Raw genomic sequence first — 20,259 nt, 5'->3', positions numbered from 1 at the left:
AAATAAAAAATATAATACTGAAAAGTACTTGTACTTCAGGGAGTGGCCATAAGAAAGGAATTCCATACTGTGTGTATTCAAACACACTTGCAGCATCCTCCAGACACCTGTGGTCAAATTTCAAATCTGGTGCTGTGATTCCGTTCAATAAGTGAAAGCCCCTTTTTCGTTTCAGATCATCTCCAGCTTCTTCTCAGATGATAAGAAAGAGAATTATGGCAAGTTGCCCTCGGGCTTCCTTTTCAAGGTAAGGAAAAAGCATTCGCTTACCTGATCTACAGGGACGCGGGTGGCGCTGTGGGTTAAACCAGAGCCTAGGACTTGCCGATCTGAAGGTCGGCAGTTCGAATCCCTGCGACGGGGTGAGCTCCCGTTGCTCGTTCCCTGCTCCTGCCAACCTAGCAGTTCGAAAGCACGTCAAAGTGCAAGTAGATAAATAGCTACCGCTCCGGCGGGAAGGTAAACGGCATTTCCGTGCGCTGCTCTGGTTCGCCAGAAGCGACTTAGTCATGCTGGCCACATGACCCAGAAGCTGTATGCCGGCTCCCTTGGCCAATAAAATGAGATGAGTGCCGCAACCCCAGAGTCGGCCACGACTGGACCTAACGGTCAGGGGTCCCTTTACCCTTTACCTAATCTACAGGCAGAATGTTTGGCTCTTGTGTAAATGAGTCACAAAAAGTAGGCCTGAGTTAAGGGGGAATAGCATGACTCTTGAGGCTTATCGACACACACACACACGTGTGTATGTGTGTGTGACCTGCAAGTTGCCCAGTCTAGAAATGCATTGCTTCATTGGTATCATGTTTCCTTTTCCAGGCTCAGGCAGTCCAAGCTCATGCTTCGAAGGATGAGAAGCACCTTCAGTTTGGAGAAGGGGAAATCATGCTAGTGCTGTCAGATAAAGAGGCTGAGGTAACATCAGGGCACTTATTTGGCACTGTTGTTCAAAATGCTAATGGATGACAATACTTGGCACTGATGTGATACAGGATGCCCTAGGAACCAGAGAGGGCCAACTGTGGCCCCAAAGCTTACATGGGCAGAGCCAACACTCTTCTCATGAAGCTCCTCAGTAGGATAGGACAGGATTAAGCAGACCTCAGGCTTGTGGGATCTGCTTCTCCTTCTTTTACTAAAACCCTGAGGTCAACAAATCGGAACCTGGAGCAAGAGAAATGGAATTAAAGAATGCTGAGCTCAAGCTGTTGTTCAGGCATCCCCAACTTGCGGCCCTCCAGATCCTTTGGCCTACAACTCCCATGAGCCCTAGCTAACAGGACCAGTGGGCAGGGATGATGGGAATTGTAGCCCAAAACATCTGGAGGGCTGGAGGTTGGGAGTCCCGGCTCTTGTTTTTGAGTAGCAGAATGGAATGGAAGTCGCAAAAATCCTCTCCTTGTTAACTCCTTCCCCCACCCAGTTAAGAAAATCCTTCATTTCAGTATAATCTTCTTGGGGGGTGGGAGTATTATTTTGTTGTTGTCATTGTTCGACCATTGGGAGTCTTAAACCATTACCAAGTTCCATCAAATCACCCAGAGAGCTACCAGTAGACCCTGATCTACTTTCTGCCCAGTAGTCCATTAAATAATGGCACTATCCATTTTTTAAGTTGTCTTGTCTGGAAAAGGCAACCTGTTTATTTTTGAGAGAGAGCACCCTTAGAGATGCTCCCCCATCCATGCCCCCACTGGATTACCTACCACATCCTGCCTGGGCTCCCCCCCCCCACTGACTTGCCAAGTACTTCCAGGGTGCAGACTCTGACCCTCCAGTTTGGGACAACTTCCATGCCTAGTCCGTGGAGCTGCACCTTGGGTCCATGAAGGAGGCCAGGATTTTTTAAACCAAAAATTGGCAACCAATAATAATAATAATAATAATAATAATTATTATTATTATTTACCACTTATACCCCACCCATCTGGCAGGGCCTCTCCAGCCACTCTGGGCGGCTTCCAGCAGAATATTAAAATACAATAACCTATTAAACGTTAAAAGCTTCCCTAAACAGGGCTGCCTTCAGATGTCTTCTAAAAATGTGGTAGTTGTTTTTCTCTTTGACATCTGGTGGGAGAGCGTTCCACAGGGCGGGTGCCACTACCGAGAAGGCCCTCTGCCTGGTTCCCTGTAAGTTGGCTTCTCGCAGCGAGGGAACCACCAGAAGGCCCTCAGCACTGGACCTCAGTGTCCGGGCAGAACGATGGGGGTGGAGATGCTCCTTCAGGTATACTGAACCTGCCTGTTTCTCCCCCGCCCTGCAACCTTGCTTAAAGGGGTCGTGCCATGGCAACTTCTAGTGAGATCTCTCTGGAAGCAGCCGCTGCAGCCACACAAGCCCAGCAATGGCAGGGGCAGGTGGGCACTTGTGGGCCCTGCAGGATTCCATCACCCAAGCGATGACCTTGTCTATAATTTATCAAAAGTCGTAGCTCAACACAGTGTCTAGGAAGCAACTGGATCATTGTCTCCCAGGGGCAAAGAAAGAGGTGTTGTGGGGTCAGACACACCTTAGTGTGGAACTAAGGAACTGTGGTTCTTTGTCCCATGCAAGGCTTTGAACATTTGGGGGCGGGGGGATGGAGGAAAGATACCAGCCCCACAGCCATGCAGACTCTGCATCAGAATACACATGTGCACACCCTGTGTTCATAATTTACATAGTTTATAATGGGCTCCATAACTCAGTTTTCCATGGTGCAGAATTTGAGTTCCATTGGCGTAGAAATGTTGGCACTGATTATTTTTTTAGTGCCAGTCATGATTGGTGGAGCATATTTTGGATTTTTGTGTGTGTGAACAATAGAACCTCGTTGGGTTTCTGATAGCTATGGGACATGACCCCGTTGTTTCATAGAAAGCACAGCCTGACCTTGTTGCATTCTCAGCTCTCTGCCTGGAACAGGAACTGCAGGCAGAGCTGCTGCTGCCACTGCTGCTGCCGTGTGTTAAGTCTATTTACATGTGTGTTCCCATACCCACTGTCTTCTATCAATTATTAACTCTCCTTCACACCCTTCTCTCCACACTCTCATTTGCTTCCTACAAAGGCAGAACATTTAAAGGCAAATCGGCATGCTATGCATTGCAACTTTAACCGTTTGAAAATCCTTTTATACAGAAGCCATTGAACGTGTACAGTGGTACCTCGGGTTACATACGCTTCAGGTTACAGACTCCCCTAACCCAGAAATATTACCTCGGGTTAAGAACTTTGCTTCAGGATGAGAACAGAAATCGTGCTCCGGCAGCGCGACAGCAGCAGGAGGCCCCATTAGCTAAAGTGGGGCTTCAGGTTAAGAACGGACCTCCGGAACGAATTAAGTACTTAACCCAAGGTACCACTGTATTTATTTCCTTTTTCTGCTAGTGTAATATAGCAGCTAAAGGGGCAGCTATGAATCAGGAAGTACAGCATTCAAATCTGGTATCAACCCCATAGGTGGCCTTAGGCAAGCCACCAGCTCTTAGTCTTATCTCACCTAGCAGTTTGAAAGCACATCAAAGTGCAAGTAGATAAATAGGTACCACTCTAGCGGGAAGGTAAACGGCATTTCCGTGCACTGCTCTGGTTCACCATGCTGGCCACATGACCTGGAAGCTGTACGCCAGCTCCCTCGGCCAGTAAAGTGAGATGAGCGCGCAACTCCAGAGTCGTCCACGACTGGACCTAATGGTCAGGGGTCCCTTTACCTTTACCTTACAGTATGATCAAGTTCAGTGGTAAAATCGCAAACCATCACAACAGAATAAAGAAAATGCCAACCATAGACAAAGGATTGTATTCAATATTCAGAGCAAACCCAGTGAAATTACCTAAGGTAGCCTATTAATTTCAATGGGTTTACTCTGAGTAGGGCAACACTGGATTTAGTTAACATCACCTGCTACCTGACCCTTTCTAACTGAAGATGCCAGGGATTGACTCTGGACCTTTCTGCCTGCAAAGCACATACTCTGTCCCTGAGCTATACTGAAGCTGTAAATAAATAAAGCTGTGGTCCCTCCCTTTTGTTCTTGATTGTGTACATCGCTACTGGTGTTCTAACTGCTGTCAGGAATAATTTTTTCAGCTGTCATAAAATGTAGCGGGGATGGAGGGATGACAACCTTTTCACTTCAGTTGTAAACCTGCTCTCAAAAGTGTGTTAAATATCTGAAATTTAGGCTCCTAGACAACTCAAACTGTCACTTCACATTTTTCCAAAATCAAAGCCAATCAAGAACTTAATCTTGCATTTGATGCAAAACATTTCCATCTGCAAGATGCTTTCACACAGCTCTGTGTTGTTGTTTTTACCGTGGAAATGAAATGGAAGTTTGCTTCTATATGCTGCATGTTCAAAATACAAAACTGTGGCTTTAAAATGCTTAAAATTTAAGAATATGGTGGTTTTGAGTTTCACAAGCCATTTTGGGGGGAAGCTAAAAATGAAGTTCAGTCAACCAACTTCTGAGAATATTGTGTGTTTGTGTGCAAATTTATGTATTCTAGGGGTTGATGCCTGTTTGCTTCACTCACCAATCCCACAACCCCTCCTCAAAACTCTCTCTTTCCCCTTGTTGTTGTTGTTGTTGTTGTTTAGTTGTTTAGTTGTGTCCAACTCTTCGTGACCCCATGGACCAGAGCACACCAGGCACTCCTGTCTTCCACTGCCTCCCGCAGTTTGGTCAAACTCATGCTGGTAGCTTCAAGAACACTATCCAACCATCTCGTCCTCTGTTGTACCCTTCTCCTTGTGCCCCCCATCTTTCCCAACATCAGGGTCTTTTCCAGGGAGTCTTCTCTTCTCATGAGGTGGCCAAAGTATTGGAGCCTCAGCTTCACGATCTGTCCTTCCAGTGAGCACTCAAGGCTGACTTCCTTAAGAAGGGAGAGGTTTGATCTTTTTGCAGTCCATGGGACTCTCAAGAGTCTCCTCCAGCACCATAATTCAAAAGCATCAATTCTTCGGTGATCAGTCTTCTTTATGATCCAGCTCTCACTTCCATACATCACTACTGGGAAAACCATAGCTTTTACTATAAGGACCTTTGCTGGCAAGGTGATGTCTCTACTTTTTAAGATGCTGTCTAGGTTTGTCATTGCTTTTCTCCCAAGAAGCAGGCATCTTTTAATTTCGTGGCTGCTGTCACCATCTGCAGTGATCATGGAGCCCAAGAAAGTAAAATCTCTCACTGCCTCTATTTCTTCCAGGAGGTGATGGGCCCAGTGGCCATTATTACGCCTCACCAAAGCCCCTTTGTTCTTTGCTGAAGCCCCCTTCTCCTAAGCCCATTCCCTTATTCTTCACCCAATCTCCTCTGCTTGCCTGCATCAGGCTCCCCGACTTCCTCAGTCCACTCACTGCTTCAAGGCAAATTCACTCACCTGCTTCAGCCCCCACCAAAGCCCAGTTTGCTTGCTTGCCTGCCTGCTGCTTGCTTTCCCTGCTGCCGCAAGCCCAGTTCACTCATGTTCTCCCCACGCACTTGCCCTGACGCCTGCCTGTCTCAAATGCTTCCCTCATCCTGGAGCTTGCACAACCGGTCACCAACAGGACAACAGACTAGTGCAAATATAGTGTGTGTTTGTGTAGAGAGAGATGTAATAGGCTTCAAAAACAAATCTATGCATTCAGAAATATTAGATTTTGAAATCCAAATTTGGAGTTTTTATGTGAAGTTCTGAGGCTGGGGGGGGAAGTATGCTACTTTTTGCTGTTGTGAATCATCATCATCATCATTATTAAGATGGTGATGATGGTGAGCCTTGAATTCTGCTCTGAAAACTACATTGTGTGATGTGCTGAATGATTTGTAGCCATGCAATATGATGAGCACATCTGCACATGGTGTCTTCCATGCAGGAGCCATTTAATAAACTTACTGGCTTTTAAGCACATTGCCTATGCTGAGAAGACTCTCTGGGCTGTAGTGATGGGAAAGGTCTTGTTAACCTGACTAAGAGTGGGGGATTTTTCTTTCTTTTTTCTAGGAAAAGGGATTCCTGATGGGTATAAAGGAGAAAGACTGGAAGGAGAACCAGAATATGCTACTGAAAGGAATTTTCCCACAAAAGCTCGTTAAATCTATCCCTTTGGAATAAACTCAGGTCTGGAGCAGAAACAGGGTGAAGAGAGAACTCAATAAAGAGAAAGCCCTTCTGTCCAAATGCTGATTTGCCAAAACTCCCTGTTAATTGTTCCTTCACCCACATAGCACCTTGTCAATGTGATAAAAATGTAGATTGCATTCTTTCTTGAATTTGTCCTCCTCCCCATAAAGCCAAACCCATCCCTCTGAGGGCCACTCTTTGGCCCTTCCAGTCCTTTTCAGAAGTGAAAGAGTGGGTTGGAGTTGTGATAACAGTGATGGCTGGCGGGCCAGTTTGAGGGCTGGGAACTGAGAGTCTTTACCTCCTACCCCATATAGTCTTCTCAAAGGAGTCCCCCGCCAAAGCTACATGATGAAATGTGAATGTTGCCAGATAATGCATTGGCATTGGCATTCAGCTCCAGAGCTTATTACGAATTATTATAATGGGCCCACAACAAATGGGTTGATTCTGCTTGGTAGTAGACACAGAATAGGGATTAACAACATGTCCACTGGATAAATTGACACACAACGTCTGTGTACATTCATGTATTTGCTTTGTGCGTACATATGGTAGGAAGTTGCGATTGGCCGTACCTGCTTGGTGTGTAACTGTGCACTTGCCCATATGTTCAACAAAATATACCTGTGTATGTGATTTCACACATGGCCCTCTGCTTACAGGCTCCATGTTAATTCCTTCACCGAAGCGTTTTCTGTGCAGGGGTTTTGTAGCATACGAATCAGCCTCACAGCTTGTTTCAAAGCTTCCTGGAAGTAACTCACTGGAAAGTAATGCTGACCCAAACTAGATAACTCTCAGAGGACCATATAAATTATATTTGCTTGCTTTGACCCTCTCCCTTCTTTTTAATTTGTAAAACCAACATATTTCAATAAACCATGTTTTGATTAACCTGGTTGCCCTGTGTGATCTGCCTGTGAGACAAGGGACAAGGCCGTGGGTCTTGTGTGCTTGCCAGCCTCTCATCAGCATCACAAAGAGTTAATGGGGAGTGAGCGTTCTGATGACTCTGCCCTTTATTATCAATGTAGTGAAACTGGAAAGGTGAGATGGGAAGGGAAACGCCTTAGCCTAGTCACCAGAAAGCCAGCCAGCCAGCTAAGGGAGGGAGCTGGAGCTGAGAGAGGTACCCACACTAGCTGGACCTTGGAGAGATACTCAGCCAGCAACAAGGCCAATTATTCTTTGCCCCCATGTCGTCTTATCAGGTAAGAAGAACGGGGATGGGGAGCCAGTTTCTAACGCTGGAGTTAATGGAGATCTAGCCCTGTTGTCTTGTGTGTGATGCCTATATCTGGGTTAGAGCCTAAAAGCTCTGATGGGAGCAGTGGCTGTGCCTATGCAATATTTCCGGGCATGCATACACTAGATCAGCTCAGATGTATTCCATTGCACAACCAATCCCTGTATTCAGCACCATGCCCTATGTCTAAAAGACATTGGCAGAGACGTTTCTTAAAGGTTCGTGAGGGTTTCTGATAGGCAAGCAGAACATTTTAAAAGCTGGAAAGATGTGTGGTGGTGGTGTTGAAATGCAAGTTATTTCTTCCCCCTTTGAAGTTGCTTCTCTAGGTATGCCATGAAGGGGATTCTTAAAAATAAAAATAAAAACTCATATAGCACAGCCCTTTACCCCTCTGTCTCCCTGGTTCAAATCTGTCACTTGTAAATGCAAGCTGCAAGTCCTCAGTTAATACTTTGAGAATGAAAGAGAAACATAAAGCCTATAGAATATGAAAAGAGGAAGCTGAGAGTGCATTAAGAATAACACCTTGCATGGCTTTGTTCTGCAAGAGAACTCTTTCACTGAGGATAGCAAAACCGGCGGGGGAGAGAGAGAGAGAGATGGTGGAAGGCGCTTTGTACATGCCTATTTAGCCTTGGGTACTGTAGGCAATTTTCTCCAGCCCATTCTAAACTGCAAAGGAGCACAGATTTGATTTTCACAAATGCTGTGTGGGCTGGCGGCAGAACTGATACAGTATTTACATTGGAGATTGGGTTTCAGATATGAGTATCTGCACAACTGAATAAAACTGCACTCCCCTTACAGCTTCCGGAATACAGTGGCCAAACTACAGGTTACATGCAAATGTGTGTAATTAAAGCTTGACATCCCCTTTATTCCTTTTGATTGAAAAGCCACTTTGAGAAGGGAAAGCAGGGATACGTCAAGAGCTAAGCTCCTCTCAGCTCAAAACACGCCTTCCAGAAGCCATTATTTGGGATGGGGTAAATGCTGTCGTTCTCCTGTTATATTCATGCACTCAGCAGTTTACTCCTAATATTTTGTTATAAGATGTCTAGATTTCCTAGCTGACCATTGTGTTCAGGAGGCTGATGAAAGCAAGTGAGTTTCACCACCCCAGGCCAGTCCTTTCCCAATCAGATACTCAGCTGGGAGACTTGTACTGTATACTTCTTAGCTGAGTAGGAGCTGCTTAGGGACAAGATGCAGGAAGCCACTTCTATTATACTGTTGCACACCACTAGGGTTGCCAAATTCTACACTTCCAACATGGGCTGCTATACATCTGGATTTCCCCGGACATTAAAGCGATTTCCGCCCAGACACTGTTTCTGACGGCTGAATCCCGGCAGGGTCCTGGAAATTCCTGACTTATGGCAACCCTACACTCCACCCCAGTCTTGTAGCAATGCAAGGTTCCAGGTGTTCCAGACACCTACGCAGGGTTCATGCTTCCTTTTGGGATGAGGCACAGTGGAGACTGTGGAGTCTTTATGATATATGGTTTATTTACACATATATACAGCCTGAGCCTATGATAGAGGGCCATTCCCACCCCAAAATACTCTTGTTTCTCCCATAGCTGCAGCCTTGGATTCAAACAGACGTAAAACATTGCTCTCTGAAACTCTCTCCAGCTTGCTGCTTTACTTCTAGGTCACATCGCAGCCCCAAAACTCTACTTTAAACTCTGGCTTTATCTAGAATCTCTTGCTACCGCTTGGTAATGGCTTGTAACCATATTATATATTTGCATTTAACAACACACACTGAGATTAGTGGTTACGGATTTCTGTTTCCAGAGATTTCTGAGCTAGCCCTGGTGATACATGCCTTATTTACATGCCGTTTGAATTACAGTAACATGCTCACCTTTGGTGAAGCCAGGAGAGAGGGCCTTTTCGGTGGCTGCTCCAAGATTGTGGAACTCCTTTCCACATGAGGCTAGGCTGTCTCCCTCTCTGCTTTCTTCTCGCTGGAAGGCAAAAGCATTTTTTGTTCAGACAGGCCCTTAGCCTTCATCTGGCTGTTGTGGCAAGGCGAGTGTTGTACATTTAAATTCTTTAATTTGTTATGCTTTTAACTGGGTTTAAACGTTTCCAGTGCTGCTTTACTAGGGTTACTTATTTGGTTTTTGTCTTTAATATTTATATAGATTGTGTTGTGCTTTTAAATGGGTTTAAACGTTTTCAGTGCTGCTTTACTAGGGTTACTTATTTGGTTTTTGTCTTTAATATTTATATAGATTGTGTGTGTTTTAGCTGTATCTGTTTTCATTTATGCTGTGAGCTGCCTTGGTTCTTGTATTGGGAGAAAGGTAGTATGTAGATTAAATAATACATTTGGGGGGCATGTGAAGAACATAATGGCTAAAGTCAGAGTTAGAGGTAAGCATGAAGAAAAGTTGTACCTGCTCAAGAAAAATCTGTGCAGCTTTGCACAACAGTTGACTCCATTTCTCTCGAGCTGGAGAGATGCTGCAGAGGTTGTCCGTGGAACTATGGATTCAACATAACAGTATTCTGAAAACTGACATCACCACATATTATACAAACGGTTCATGTCACTATGACTTCCAAGACAGAAACAATCACACCAGCAGCAGTGGTGGTCCCAAGAGTAGATGACCCCTTTACAGTCATCATTACCACAAATTTAAGGGATGATGAGACCCAAGACATTGTTCCCCAGTTTCCAGGAATGATGTATCATGACTTCAGTTCTGGGACAGGGAGCAGGATTCGTAGAAGGTGCTCTAAACTTCTATTGGTGGCTTCCTGTACTGAAACAAAAATAAGCACCATATTTAAACAGGTGTTTCTTTTTATAATTCACATAAAAAGCAGCTCAGAAATGCTTCTGGGTGGCACTGTAGCTCTTAGAATGTTTTTACACACCCATCTAAAAGCGTCTTTGAGCTCCCTTTGCATTCACTGTGCCATATGTGGTGGTTGTTTTAGTGATTCGTTTCAGTAGGTCTACTCTGAGTAGGATTTAGTTGAATACACAGTCAGGTTTTTTTTTTAAAGGTCTTCCTGTTTTTCCCCTGCTCCTCATAAACGGGCAAAATGAAAGAGATGCCAGGTTCTTTACAGTTCAGCAGCTTGTAAGCAAAAAAGTAAAAAGTAAATTCAATTTGTAATTATTGCTTGTCCTATTTTCTCTTAATCTTAATATGCTCAGCTTTCTTTGTCAAACCCCAATTCTTAGATGTGACTTAAGGCCAATGATGATGTACTACATGTTGACGGACGAGGCCCTGATGGATTCATCAGAAACTTCCCGTTGCCTCTTGTGATTTTGTCCCTTCTAAGGAACAACGCACAACCGTTTTTAAAACGAGGACGTGCTCCTGAAATATGAACGGTTGTGGAGGGAGGGTGTGTGTGATCTTTGCTCTCTTTTCCAGTATGAAAACATAGCATCCCTTCCGAAGCTTTGCAGTTCCTTAACTGCAAAAAGCAACCGCGTTGATAAAACATTAGGAGGAAGATATAGTGTAACGCGGCACCATCCATGTTCTGGCACATAACCAAGCTGTCGTTTTCTTAAGGTCTCTTCCTCTGGAGCTCTTCGGGCTACACCGTGGTGCTCTTGGCTACCCTAATTCCCTGAGCAAGATATATTTAACCAACCCACCCAGCTAACTTCCACAAACCCATCTCCCCATCACCCCTCTGGGCCTAGACTGGGAGGTGTGGCCTGCTGTGTGCTGAAAGCGCATTGCCATGCCCACCGAAGCCTTGCGCTGTGCCCGGCTGTGACCATTTTGGACTCTGAAGCTCCTCCAAAGAGAAGGCAGCAAGGTTAAGAGGTGAGAGGGGGGCTCCCAGCCACTGCCCCCCACCTTTCCACTTGGTTAACTAATGACCCCTCTCCCCGGCCCTGTCAAACTGAACCCCTGCACCCTCAAAGCTAGCAGACATCACGTAGGCCTACATGAGCAGCAACCAAATTCCCTGCCTAGCTATTTTCTCTTCCTGTCCCTGGGCTTTTCTCTTCTTTTCATTCCCAGTTCTACTCTCCGAGTTCCAGATCTTGATTCTAGCATCGTGTTTTGGGCCCTTCTGCCCATCCTATTCCCATTTGCTGCCTCCACCTTCCTTGCTGTCTCTAGAATGGATGCATCCTCATCCAATAGCAGTAACTTTTGCAGCGCTGTACACATTCCTGTTTACTCTGCTCCCACCACTGCATCGATCCTGTTGTTTCCTGTGAAATTCTGCATTTTGATGAGTAACGCCCCCCCCCCACACCTTGCACCTTTGATCCAAATCGAGAAAATGAATGAACTAGCCGTTTTTTTTCGCCGGTAATGTGTACACACGGGCTTCCTTTCCTTCTGCAGTTCTTTTTCCAGGATCAAAACTACCTCCCTCTGCTCTGGCCAATGTATTATTTATCGGAGAAGCAAGTTTTCTAGAATAGCAAGACCCCTGTGGGAAAGTTTTATGAACAGAGAAGCAAGTTTCGTAACATTAAGAAAGCTCCTGTAGAAATTTCATTGGAAGACATCTCGTTGCAGTAATTTATAAGCTACTGCCGGCAAGGGTTATTTTCGTGGGTTGCGCTTGCTGCAGCAAATGTGTGGGGAGAAAAGCTATTGCAAGAGGGGAGAGAGACTGGTCATTTAAGCATCTCCTCCCCTTGCCACCCTTTTCTTCAGTCCCAATGGCTCCCCTAACCACCACCCAAAGGGCTGTTGTTACATGTCTGTGTGTAATGTGGTTTTGGTGTTGCTGTTGTTGTTCTTTTGCCATAACTACCAGTGTTGAAGCAATGATTCTTCAACATTAACTTCATTGGACTGGTCATGTTATGTGGATGCTTGATTATTGTCTTCCAAAGCAGCTACTCTATTCCGAACTTAAAAATGGAAAGCGTAATGCTGGTGGTCAACAAAAGAAGTTTAAAGACTTTCTCAAGGCAAATCTTTAAAAAGTAGTATAAACACCGACAACTGGGAAACACTGGCCTGCGAGCGCTCCAGCTGGAAAACAGCCTTTACCAAAGGTGTCATGGACTTTGAAGACACTCGAACTCAGAATGCAAAGGAGAAACGTGCTAAGAGGAAGGCACGCTTGGCAAATCCACACCGGGATCAACTCCCGTCTGGGAACCAATGTCCCCACTGTGGAAGGACGTGTGGATCCAGAATTGGCCTCCACAGTCACTTACAGACTCATTGTTAGAACCATGTTTTATGGAAGACAATCTTACTTGGCTACGAGAGATTGACGAAGAAGAAGAAGGTTATTCCTTTCCTTTGCTGACACACATTTCCCCCAAGGCTGTGGTGGTGGCCTGGGCCTCCCTCTCTGACGAGACTTGAGGTACCAGTTCCTACTCTCCACCCACCTCCATCCCTTTTGAAGGCTTCTCTGCCTTCAAAGTGTAATGTTGCAAAATTATCGTTTTGCAAACCACTTTCAGGTTTCTTACAATCATTTCATAAATGTTATAGAATGAATGAATGAGCGAATCTTTCCCTGTATTACCAGCGGTCAGGCATAAGTCCCATTGCTTATGTAGCCAGAATGGTACCTCCCATGCGCTAGTGGTGTGCTTTGGGGAACACCAAGTTTTGCAGCAATGCAAACCCCTAAAGCAGCAAGAATGTTATTTGCCCAAAAATGGAAAGAAGAAGAAGTCCTGACGAAAGAAGAATGGATACAAAAACTTATGGACTATGAAGAAATGGCCAAACTTACCGGAAAAATAATAAATCAAGATAACAAACCTTTTATAAAAGAATGGAAATGGTTTGTTGAATATTTGCAAACAAAACGTAAACAGATAAGGACACAGTTTCATAAGAGTATATATTTAAAGTAGATGAATAAAAGAATATGTTAACTTAGAAAATGCAGGAAATGATAAAAATAAATTTAAGGAACCGCAGAAAGAGGAGGAAGGAAGTCGAGTTTTGAATTGTTAGAATGAGGATAACACTATTGAAATGCATATAACTGAAAAACATAATCTATTTTTTTAAAAAAAAAAGAATAACCCCTAAAGTGTATGTGGCAGGAGGGAGCCACAAACAGCCCAGAGTATCCTATAGGAGGACATGACTGATGGACTGATCAGTGAACAGGAACTCTTCACACTGCAACATTTTGTTGCAGGTCTCACTTGTACATCTGTATTTCACAGCGCACCTCTGTTGCCATGCAACATTGCACCATAGCTGGCTTCAGTTTTAATTTCAGGCATTGATACTTCCTCCCTTCCCTTCTTACAAGATTCCCACCATTCATCTTTGGGATTTCAACACTCATGCAAATATTCCTTTCTGATTCAGCTGCGTCGCGTGGTCTCTCGTCGACTTCCTCCTCTTGCCTCTGCTTTTAGCCTGACACCCACTCACTGCCATGTTTTGGATCTTGTTTCCACCAAGAACTCCTCAGTCCTCCTGTTTCACTTCAGAATAAAAAGTGAGTAATACTAAGAAACATCTCAGAAGTTCCGTAAGTCCCATTGAGTTCAATGGGGCTTGCTCCCATGTGATTGGCATAAGAATACAGCCATACTTTTAATTATGAGTGGAGCAAAGAAATACAGACTAAAGGAGGGAAGTGAATGTCATATATAGTGGCTGTGTTTTGGGTCATCGGTAAGGAGAAAAACAGAAAAAGTAGCACAGGTGAAATTAGATTTGGATTTGACTATATTTTTACTAATGTATACTGAAAGAAGTCCCAGTACAGCCAAGGGAATTAGTTTCATATGAGATTTTAGCTGGTAGGTTATGCTGTGCAGAATATTGAGAAAAGGCTGAAATCCCAAACATAACAAAACAGGAATTAACAATGTACATAGAATATGCAATGGCAAAGTGTATGAGTTATACAACAGTGAAAGAAAGAAAGGAAGGTTAACAGATTTGTGCAGAATTAGAAAAGTGTTAAATAGTGTTTTATTTTATTAAAGCTGATTAAGATGCATGCTTTGAAAAAGAACGTCTTTCTGACTTTTCTGGTCCATTCCCTTCTCTTTCATATTGCCCCCTTGTCCTCACCCTTCCCACATTTTATAATATAAAAATGACTACAATAAAAAAAACACCAGTATCTAAGCAAGCTTATGGAGCACTGATTCCAGAGGGCTAGTTTATTAAGTTTATTGCAGCAGAAACAATAAAGCACCTTAAAGACTAACTTCTTAATTATTTTTATTCTGCAATTCATGTATCTACTGAAGTCGACTGTAGACTATGAGCGCTTATGTCATAATAAATGCATTAATTTTCAAAGTGCCACTTAGTTGTTTTAGGACACAATAGCAGCACAATAAAGAGCTGAAGGTTATCTTAAAAGGACTACAAGTTAATCGTGTTTTATATTTGTCAAGTGTAACTTGAATCTGTGATGTTGGGTGATCTGTGTAATCTAGGAAATGATATATGTTTCTGGCTTAGCCTGCCGCTCTGCTTCCTTCATTTGATAAATGAGCTTTTCCATGATTAAGTGGTGTTTAAACCACATGACAATACTTGGATTATATGGGTCATGCCCTGCTGCAGGTTTGCTTCTCTGCCTCTCTCTTCCCCACTCTCTGCCAACAACCTTGCTTCCTCGTTCAGTGATAACATCTAGACTAGACTATCCATCGTGGACATGTCTACAGATACTACTAGATGGGTGTTTATTGTGGCGTCGGTTCTTCTCATGCATGCAAAGTTTTTTCTTTTGTTTTTGCAGTGTCCTCACAATGTGGTCTTCAAAATGCCAGCCCATCTTCCCACTCACCCCATTTAATTTATATTTTCCCTTTCAGGTATTGTAAACAAAATCTGCCCTTATTCCCTTATGGGGTACACAAGAGCCCTTATAGAGCCCTTTGTAGGTTCTCCATCGGTCGGAGAAAATAACTGAGGCCAACCAGAGAAGCAAAGCAGCTAGTAAGCCTGATCTTTATTAAAGCTATTGCAACAGGGTGCTCCCTTCACACGCAGGATAGAGAAGGAGGACCCAGAACAAAGGTGTGCCTGCCCTTATATAGACATTTTAAATTGCCCGCCCTGGAGTCCAAGACCACACCCAGAAACATCATACCTACATCACAGAAAAGGCGGTCTACAACAGAGATCTGAGTGCATTGTTCGTCTCCTGTCTGGCAAGTTACCTGATTGCCCCATCTGATTGCCCTTTCTGGTAGTCAGGCCATTCCTTTGAGATGGTAATCCCTTAATTCCTGAGACAATGGGAAGGTTCCCTCACCCCCTCCCTCCTTGCAGAGAAACATTTGGTCAGCTTGAGAGCCAAAATGGTTTCAGGACTGTCTTTCTGTGCTGCTTCAGACATGTGGTCTACATATACGTGTTTGCTTGGTACATTTATGAACATTTATTATATATATAAGACCTTAAAAAATTATTACACAGGGGGAAATCCAATTAATTTTTTTTTAAAAAAAAATACTGTTGCCAATAACCCCTTTGCAATATTAAGCCCCCGTCTAAAAGCACCCTGCACCTCTCTCCTTCCCGCTGCCCCCTTCCTGTCCTGCTGCCTTTGCCCAGCCTTAATTTTCACAAAATGACTAGAAACTGTTGAATAAAACCAGTGGGATAGAAATGTTTTAAATACATAAATATTTACTTAAAGTTACGTCTCACGGAGTTCTAGGAGACTAGAAAGTGTGATGACATTTAAATTATCCCTCTGAGGAGTAAGATCTTTTTAAAAACGTGCTCATTTCACACCCATACAAGGAGGGGACCTGTCGATTTCTGTTAACAGCACTATTACAGAATTTTTATTTTCCCCACCCAGCTCTGAAAGATTCTGAAGTTTTAAGCGGGGGGGAAAGGTGATGCCATGGCAGCTATTCCAACACCACCATTACCCACAGGTGAGTGCGCTCAAGGGTAAGAGTGTTCTGTTTATTTATTTTTTTCCTTTTCAAAAATAAATAAAAAAAGATAGCTCCAGGTGAGAGGGGCACAAGAGATTGAGAGGCCAACAGGGCTGTCTAGAATAGAGCCAGAATTTCACATACCGTATTTTTTGCTCTATAAGACTCACTTTTTCCCTCCTAAAAAGTAAGGGGAAATGTGTATGCGTCTTATGGAGCGAATGCAGGCTGGGCAGCTAAGCCAGAAGCCAGAACAGCAAGAGGGATCGCTGCTTTCACTGCGCAGTGATCCCTCTTGCTGTTCTGGCTTCTGAGATTCAGAATATATTTTTTCTTGTTTTCCTCCTCCAAAAACTAGGTGCGTCTTGTGGTCTGGTGCATCTTATAGAGCGAAAAATACAGTACCAATTTCAGCTAACCAGATAAATCTGTAGATTGCTAGTGTATATGTTGCTGTTACCTGCCTTGAATAATTCAGATAGGGGAGGGCAGGTATCAATGATTGCTGCTGATCTGCAGTCAGGTAATACAACGCTGAAGGATATTTAAGACACAAGGGGGGGGAGGGAGAAGAGGATATTCTGGGTAGGTGGTTAGGTTTTGAGGAAGTGTAGGAAAAACGTGTCTTTCTCCTGGGCGCTGAGAAACCTGGGCTGGCCTTAAGACCCTTAATGATATAATATCCCTTGATGTCATGCATTCTTTTAAAGAAATTGGCCCCCAAAAGATAGCGACTGAATACTGGCAAGGTTTGGAAATCTTTAGAAATGAGTTGCTGGCAGAACATTTGTTCCCGCTAGCAACTCTGCCGCTGTACATAATGAGATATTCACTGAGAGAGCCTGATTACCTAAGCCTTGAAAACAGTATGAAACAAAACTGCTAGACCTGCTTCTGCCCTTTATAACCTGAGCCAAATGTTGAAGTCTTTAATTGAGCAAGTTTCCCTTTGGCTTCAATAGCCTTTTTTTTTTTTTTTTTTTACTCCACCAGCATTTTGGCCTCAAGCGCCCGTTATTTCATCAAGACTACTTGGCCACAATCATTCTAATGAAAGTGGAAGCTTAGAGGTTTTGTGGCTATCATTACGTTCATTTTGCTGCAGTTGCTACAAACCTACTGAACCGATTTTAAGTCTCTGAACCACAGCTTGATCCTGTATGGCACACTTAAAAAATAATAAATAGTGTGCCAGGGAATACATTGGACAACATCCACTTAAGTAGTGCTGTTAATGCAAGGCCATTTGGCTGTGCAACCAAATAGCCCTTCCTCCTTCTCTCACTGCATGCCCCCTAAAGGTCTTCTGGGGGTTCCCCTAACCCTCTGGAGCAGATTTGGGAAGGGCGTGGGAAGAGGAGAGGGATGGGGAGTTCTGTTAGCCACAAATCCTTGCGTTAATGGAACTGCTTTGTTGGATCCTGCCCATCATGCAAAGGGTGAGTGCCGTTTTATGGAAAACAGTTTATTTATGACATTTTAATCTCATCTTAGGGACGTGGGTGGCGCTGTGGGTTAAACCATAGAGCCTAGGACTTGTCGATCAGAAGGTTCGAATCCCCGCAACGGGGTGAGCTCCCGTTGCTCGGTCCCTGCTCCTGCCAACCTAGCAGTTTGAAAGCACGTCAAAGTGCAAGTAGATAAATAGGTACCGCTCCAGCGGGAAGGTAAACGGCGTTTCCATGCACTGCTCTGGTTCGCCAGAAGTGGCTTAGTCATACTGGCCACATGATCCGGAAGCTGTACGTCGGCTCCCTTGGCCAGTAAAGCGAGATGAGTGCCACAACCCCAGAGTCAGCCATGACTGGACCTAATGGTCAGGGGTCCCTTTACATTTTTAATCTCATCATTCCTCCAGGCACCTCAGGGTGGCACAGGTGCCCAGCTCCCACTTTATTATTTCCGCAACAATCTTGTGAGGTTGCTGGGGCCAAAAGCGATTAGTTCAAGATCCCCCAGCGGGTTCTATGACTGAGCAAGGTTTTGAATCTTGAGTCCCCCTAGTCCCAGGTATCTTAGTTCTCTCCACTTCACCGTATTCAGATGCCTCTGACATCCATCTCTTTCTCTTATGCATAAAGAAAAGCTACTGACCAGCCCATTTATGAAGAAGATGAATACACCGACTTTGCAAGAGGATGCCAACGTGGCTGTCATAGGAGGTATTGTTGCCTGTATCTCTGCAGATAATAATAATAATAATAATAATAATAATAATAATAATAATAATAGTTTATTATTTATACCCCGCCCATCTGGCTGGGCTTCCCCAGCCACTCTGGGCAGCTTCCAAAAAAATATTAAAATGCTATAATACATCAAACATTAAAAGCTTCCCTAAACAGGGCTGCCTTCAGATGTCTTCTAAAGGTCTGGTAGTTGTTGTTCTCTTTGACATCTGGTGGGACGGCGTTCCACAGGGAAGGCGCCACTACCGAGAAGGCCCTATGCCTGGTTCCCTGTAACTTGGCTTCTCGCAGTGAGGGAACCGCCAGAAGGCCCTCGGCGCTGGACCTCAGTGTCTGGGTAGAACGATGGGGGTGGAGACGCTCCTTCAGATATAGTGGACCAAGGCCATTTAGGGTTTTAAAGGTCAGCACCAACACTTTGAATTGTGCTCGGAAACGTACTGGGAGCCAATGTAGGTGTTTCAAGACCGGTTTTATGTGGTCTCTGCGGCCGCTCCCAGTCACCAGTCTAGCTGCCACATTCTGGATTTGTTGTAGTTTCCGGGTCACCTTCAAAGGTAGCCCCACGTAGAGCGCATTGCAGTAGTCCAAGCGGGAGATAACCAGAGCATGCACCACTCTGGCAAGGCAGTCCGCAGGCAGATAGGGTCTCAGCCTGCGTACCAGATGGAGCTGGTAAACAGCTGCCCTGGACACAGATTTGACCTGCGCCTCCATGGACAGCTGTGAGTCCAAGATGACTCCCGGGCTGCGCACCTGGTCCTTCAGGGGCACAGTTACCCCATTCAGAACCAGGGAATCCTCCACACCTGCCCGCCTCCTGTCCCCCAAAAACAGTACTTCTGTCTTGTCAGGATTCAACCTCAGTCTGTTAGCTGCCATCCAAGATGTGCTTCAGCCCAGCCATGGGAAGCCAGCAGTGCAGACTGCAGGTGGCATAACACATAAATGCACACATAAATCCTCTGCAGCAGAGCCCTCTAGCATCCTTCGAGATCTGGGATGTAACGGTACTCATTAAAAAAAAAAATCTGGACCACCATCGCACACATTCCCTGCCCAAAATAGCAGGCTTCTGCAACCTGTGTATATGATGCATATCAAGCTGTTGTTGTTTAGTCGTGTCCGACTCTTCGTGACCCCATGGACCAGAGCACGCCAGGCACTCCTGTCTTCCACTGCCTCCCGCAGTTTGGCCAAACTCAAACTACTCATATCAAGCTACTTTGCACATATTTGCTTATTTCTGCAAAATGGGAGGGGTGAAGGTTGTGTGACACGTTAAGAGGCAGAAACATACATGTCAGCAGCCTGTTCCTAAACTCAAAGCACTGGTGAGTCTGCTCCAGACCTGTTTGTGCTAAAGTTCCCCTTTTCTCAATTTTTGTTTAAAGCCGTCATTGCTGTGGTTCTCGTCACTCTCCTTTCGGTCGTCGTGCTGATCGTCGTTTACCTGTACAAGAACAAAGGTACCTACCGCACGTATGAACAAGCTCCACCGGATCCAGAGGGGTCGGTCCAAATGGAGGATCTCCCGTGTAAAGGCGAGAAGGAAGAATATTTTATATAGCATGCTTTGGACACTGAGATCTTAAGTAAACTGTTTATTACATTGGAAACTGTTTATTACATTTGACACCCATTTTTGTCAAGAAATTAAAAGCTGTATTATTTATTTTATATCACACTGTGTTCCTAAGAAGCTCGACTAGGCACCGGAAGGAGTTGTGTATTGTGACAGCATAGCGGTTGCCCCTTTACAGGTCCAAGAGCTGTGATCTCTGGGATGATCAAAGTCAAGTTGCAACACACAGACCCTCTATGAACCCTCTGTGTTTATTTGGGGTTAGAGTAGG

General features: G+C 44.5%; 2 protein-coding genes across 5 annotated transcripts in view; both read left to right on the top strand.

The window, feature by feature from the left end:
* The window catches only part of BIN2 (bridging integrator 2), a 37,124-nt gene extending 30,127 nt beyond the window's left edge, over window positions 1–6,997 (top strand). Inside the window, exons 11-13 of the mRNA XM_083599262.1 lie at window positions 176–247; window positions 820–915; window positions 5,981–6,997. Of these exons, the coding sequence (XP_083455388.1) occupies window positions 176–247; window positions 820–915; window positions 5,981–6,091 (279 nt within the window). The 3' untranslated portion in view covers window positions 6,092–6,997. The remainder of the gene's footprint in view (window positions 1–175; window positions 248–819; window positions 916–5,980) is intronic.
* Window positions 6,998–7,143: 146 nt separating this feature from the next.
* Window positions 7,144–20,083, top strand: SMAGP (small cell adhesion glycoprotein). 4 transcript variants are annotated; one of them, XM_083599561.1, is made up of 5 exons: window positions 11,080–11,169; window positions 13,601–13,792; window positions 16,133–16,211; window positions 18,296–18,376; window positions 19,798–20,083. In XM_083599561.1, the coding sequence occupies exons 3-5, from the start codon at window positions 16,178–16,180 to the stop codon at window positions 19,971–19,973; spliced, it is 291 nt and encodes a 96-aa protein (XP_083455687.1). In that variant the 5' UTR covers window positions 11,080–11,169; window positions 13,601–13,792; window positions 16,133–16,177; the 3' UTR covers window positions 19,974–20,083. The 4 variants fall into 4 exon arrangements, with proteins under 4 accessions (XP_083455685.1, XP_083455688.1, XP_083455687.1 ...); XM_083599559.1 differs by lacking the exons at window positions 11,080–11,169; window positions 13,601–13,792 and adding an exon at window positions 7,144–7,314; XM_083599562.1 differs by lacking the exon at window positions 13,601–13,792 and having other exon boundaries at window positions 11,044–11,169.
* The last annotated feature ends 176 nt before the right edge of the window (window positions 20,084–20,259 follow it).

Source organism: Podarcis filfolensis (genome assembly GCF_964270895.1).
Source record: "Podarcis filfolensis genome assembly, chromosome: 2".
Lineage (NCBI taxonomy): Eukaryota > Metazoa > Chordata > Lepidosauria > Squamata > Lacertidae > Podarcis > Podarcis filfolensis.
Note: the sequence above shows the minus strand (reverse complement) of the source record. Positions and strands in the feature narration are given on the sequence as shown.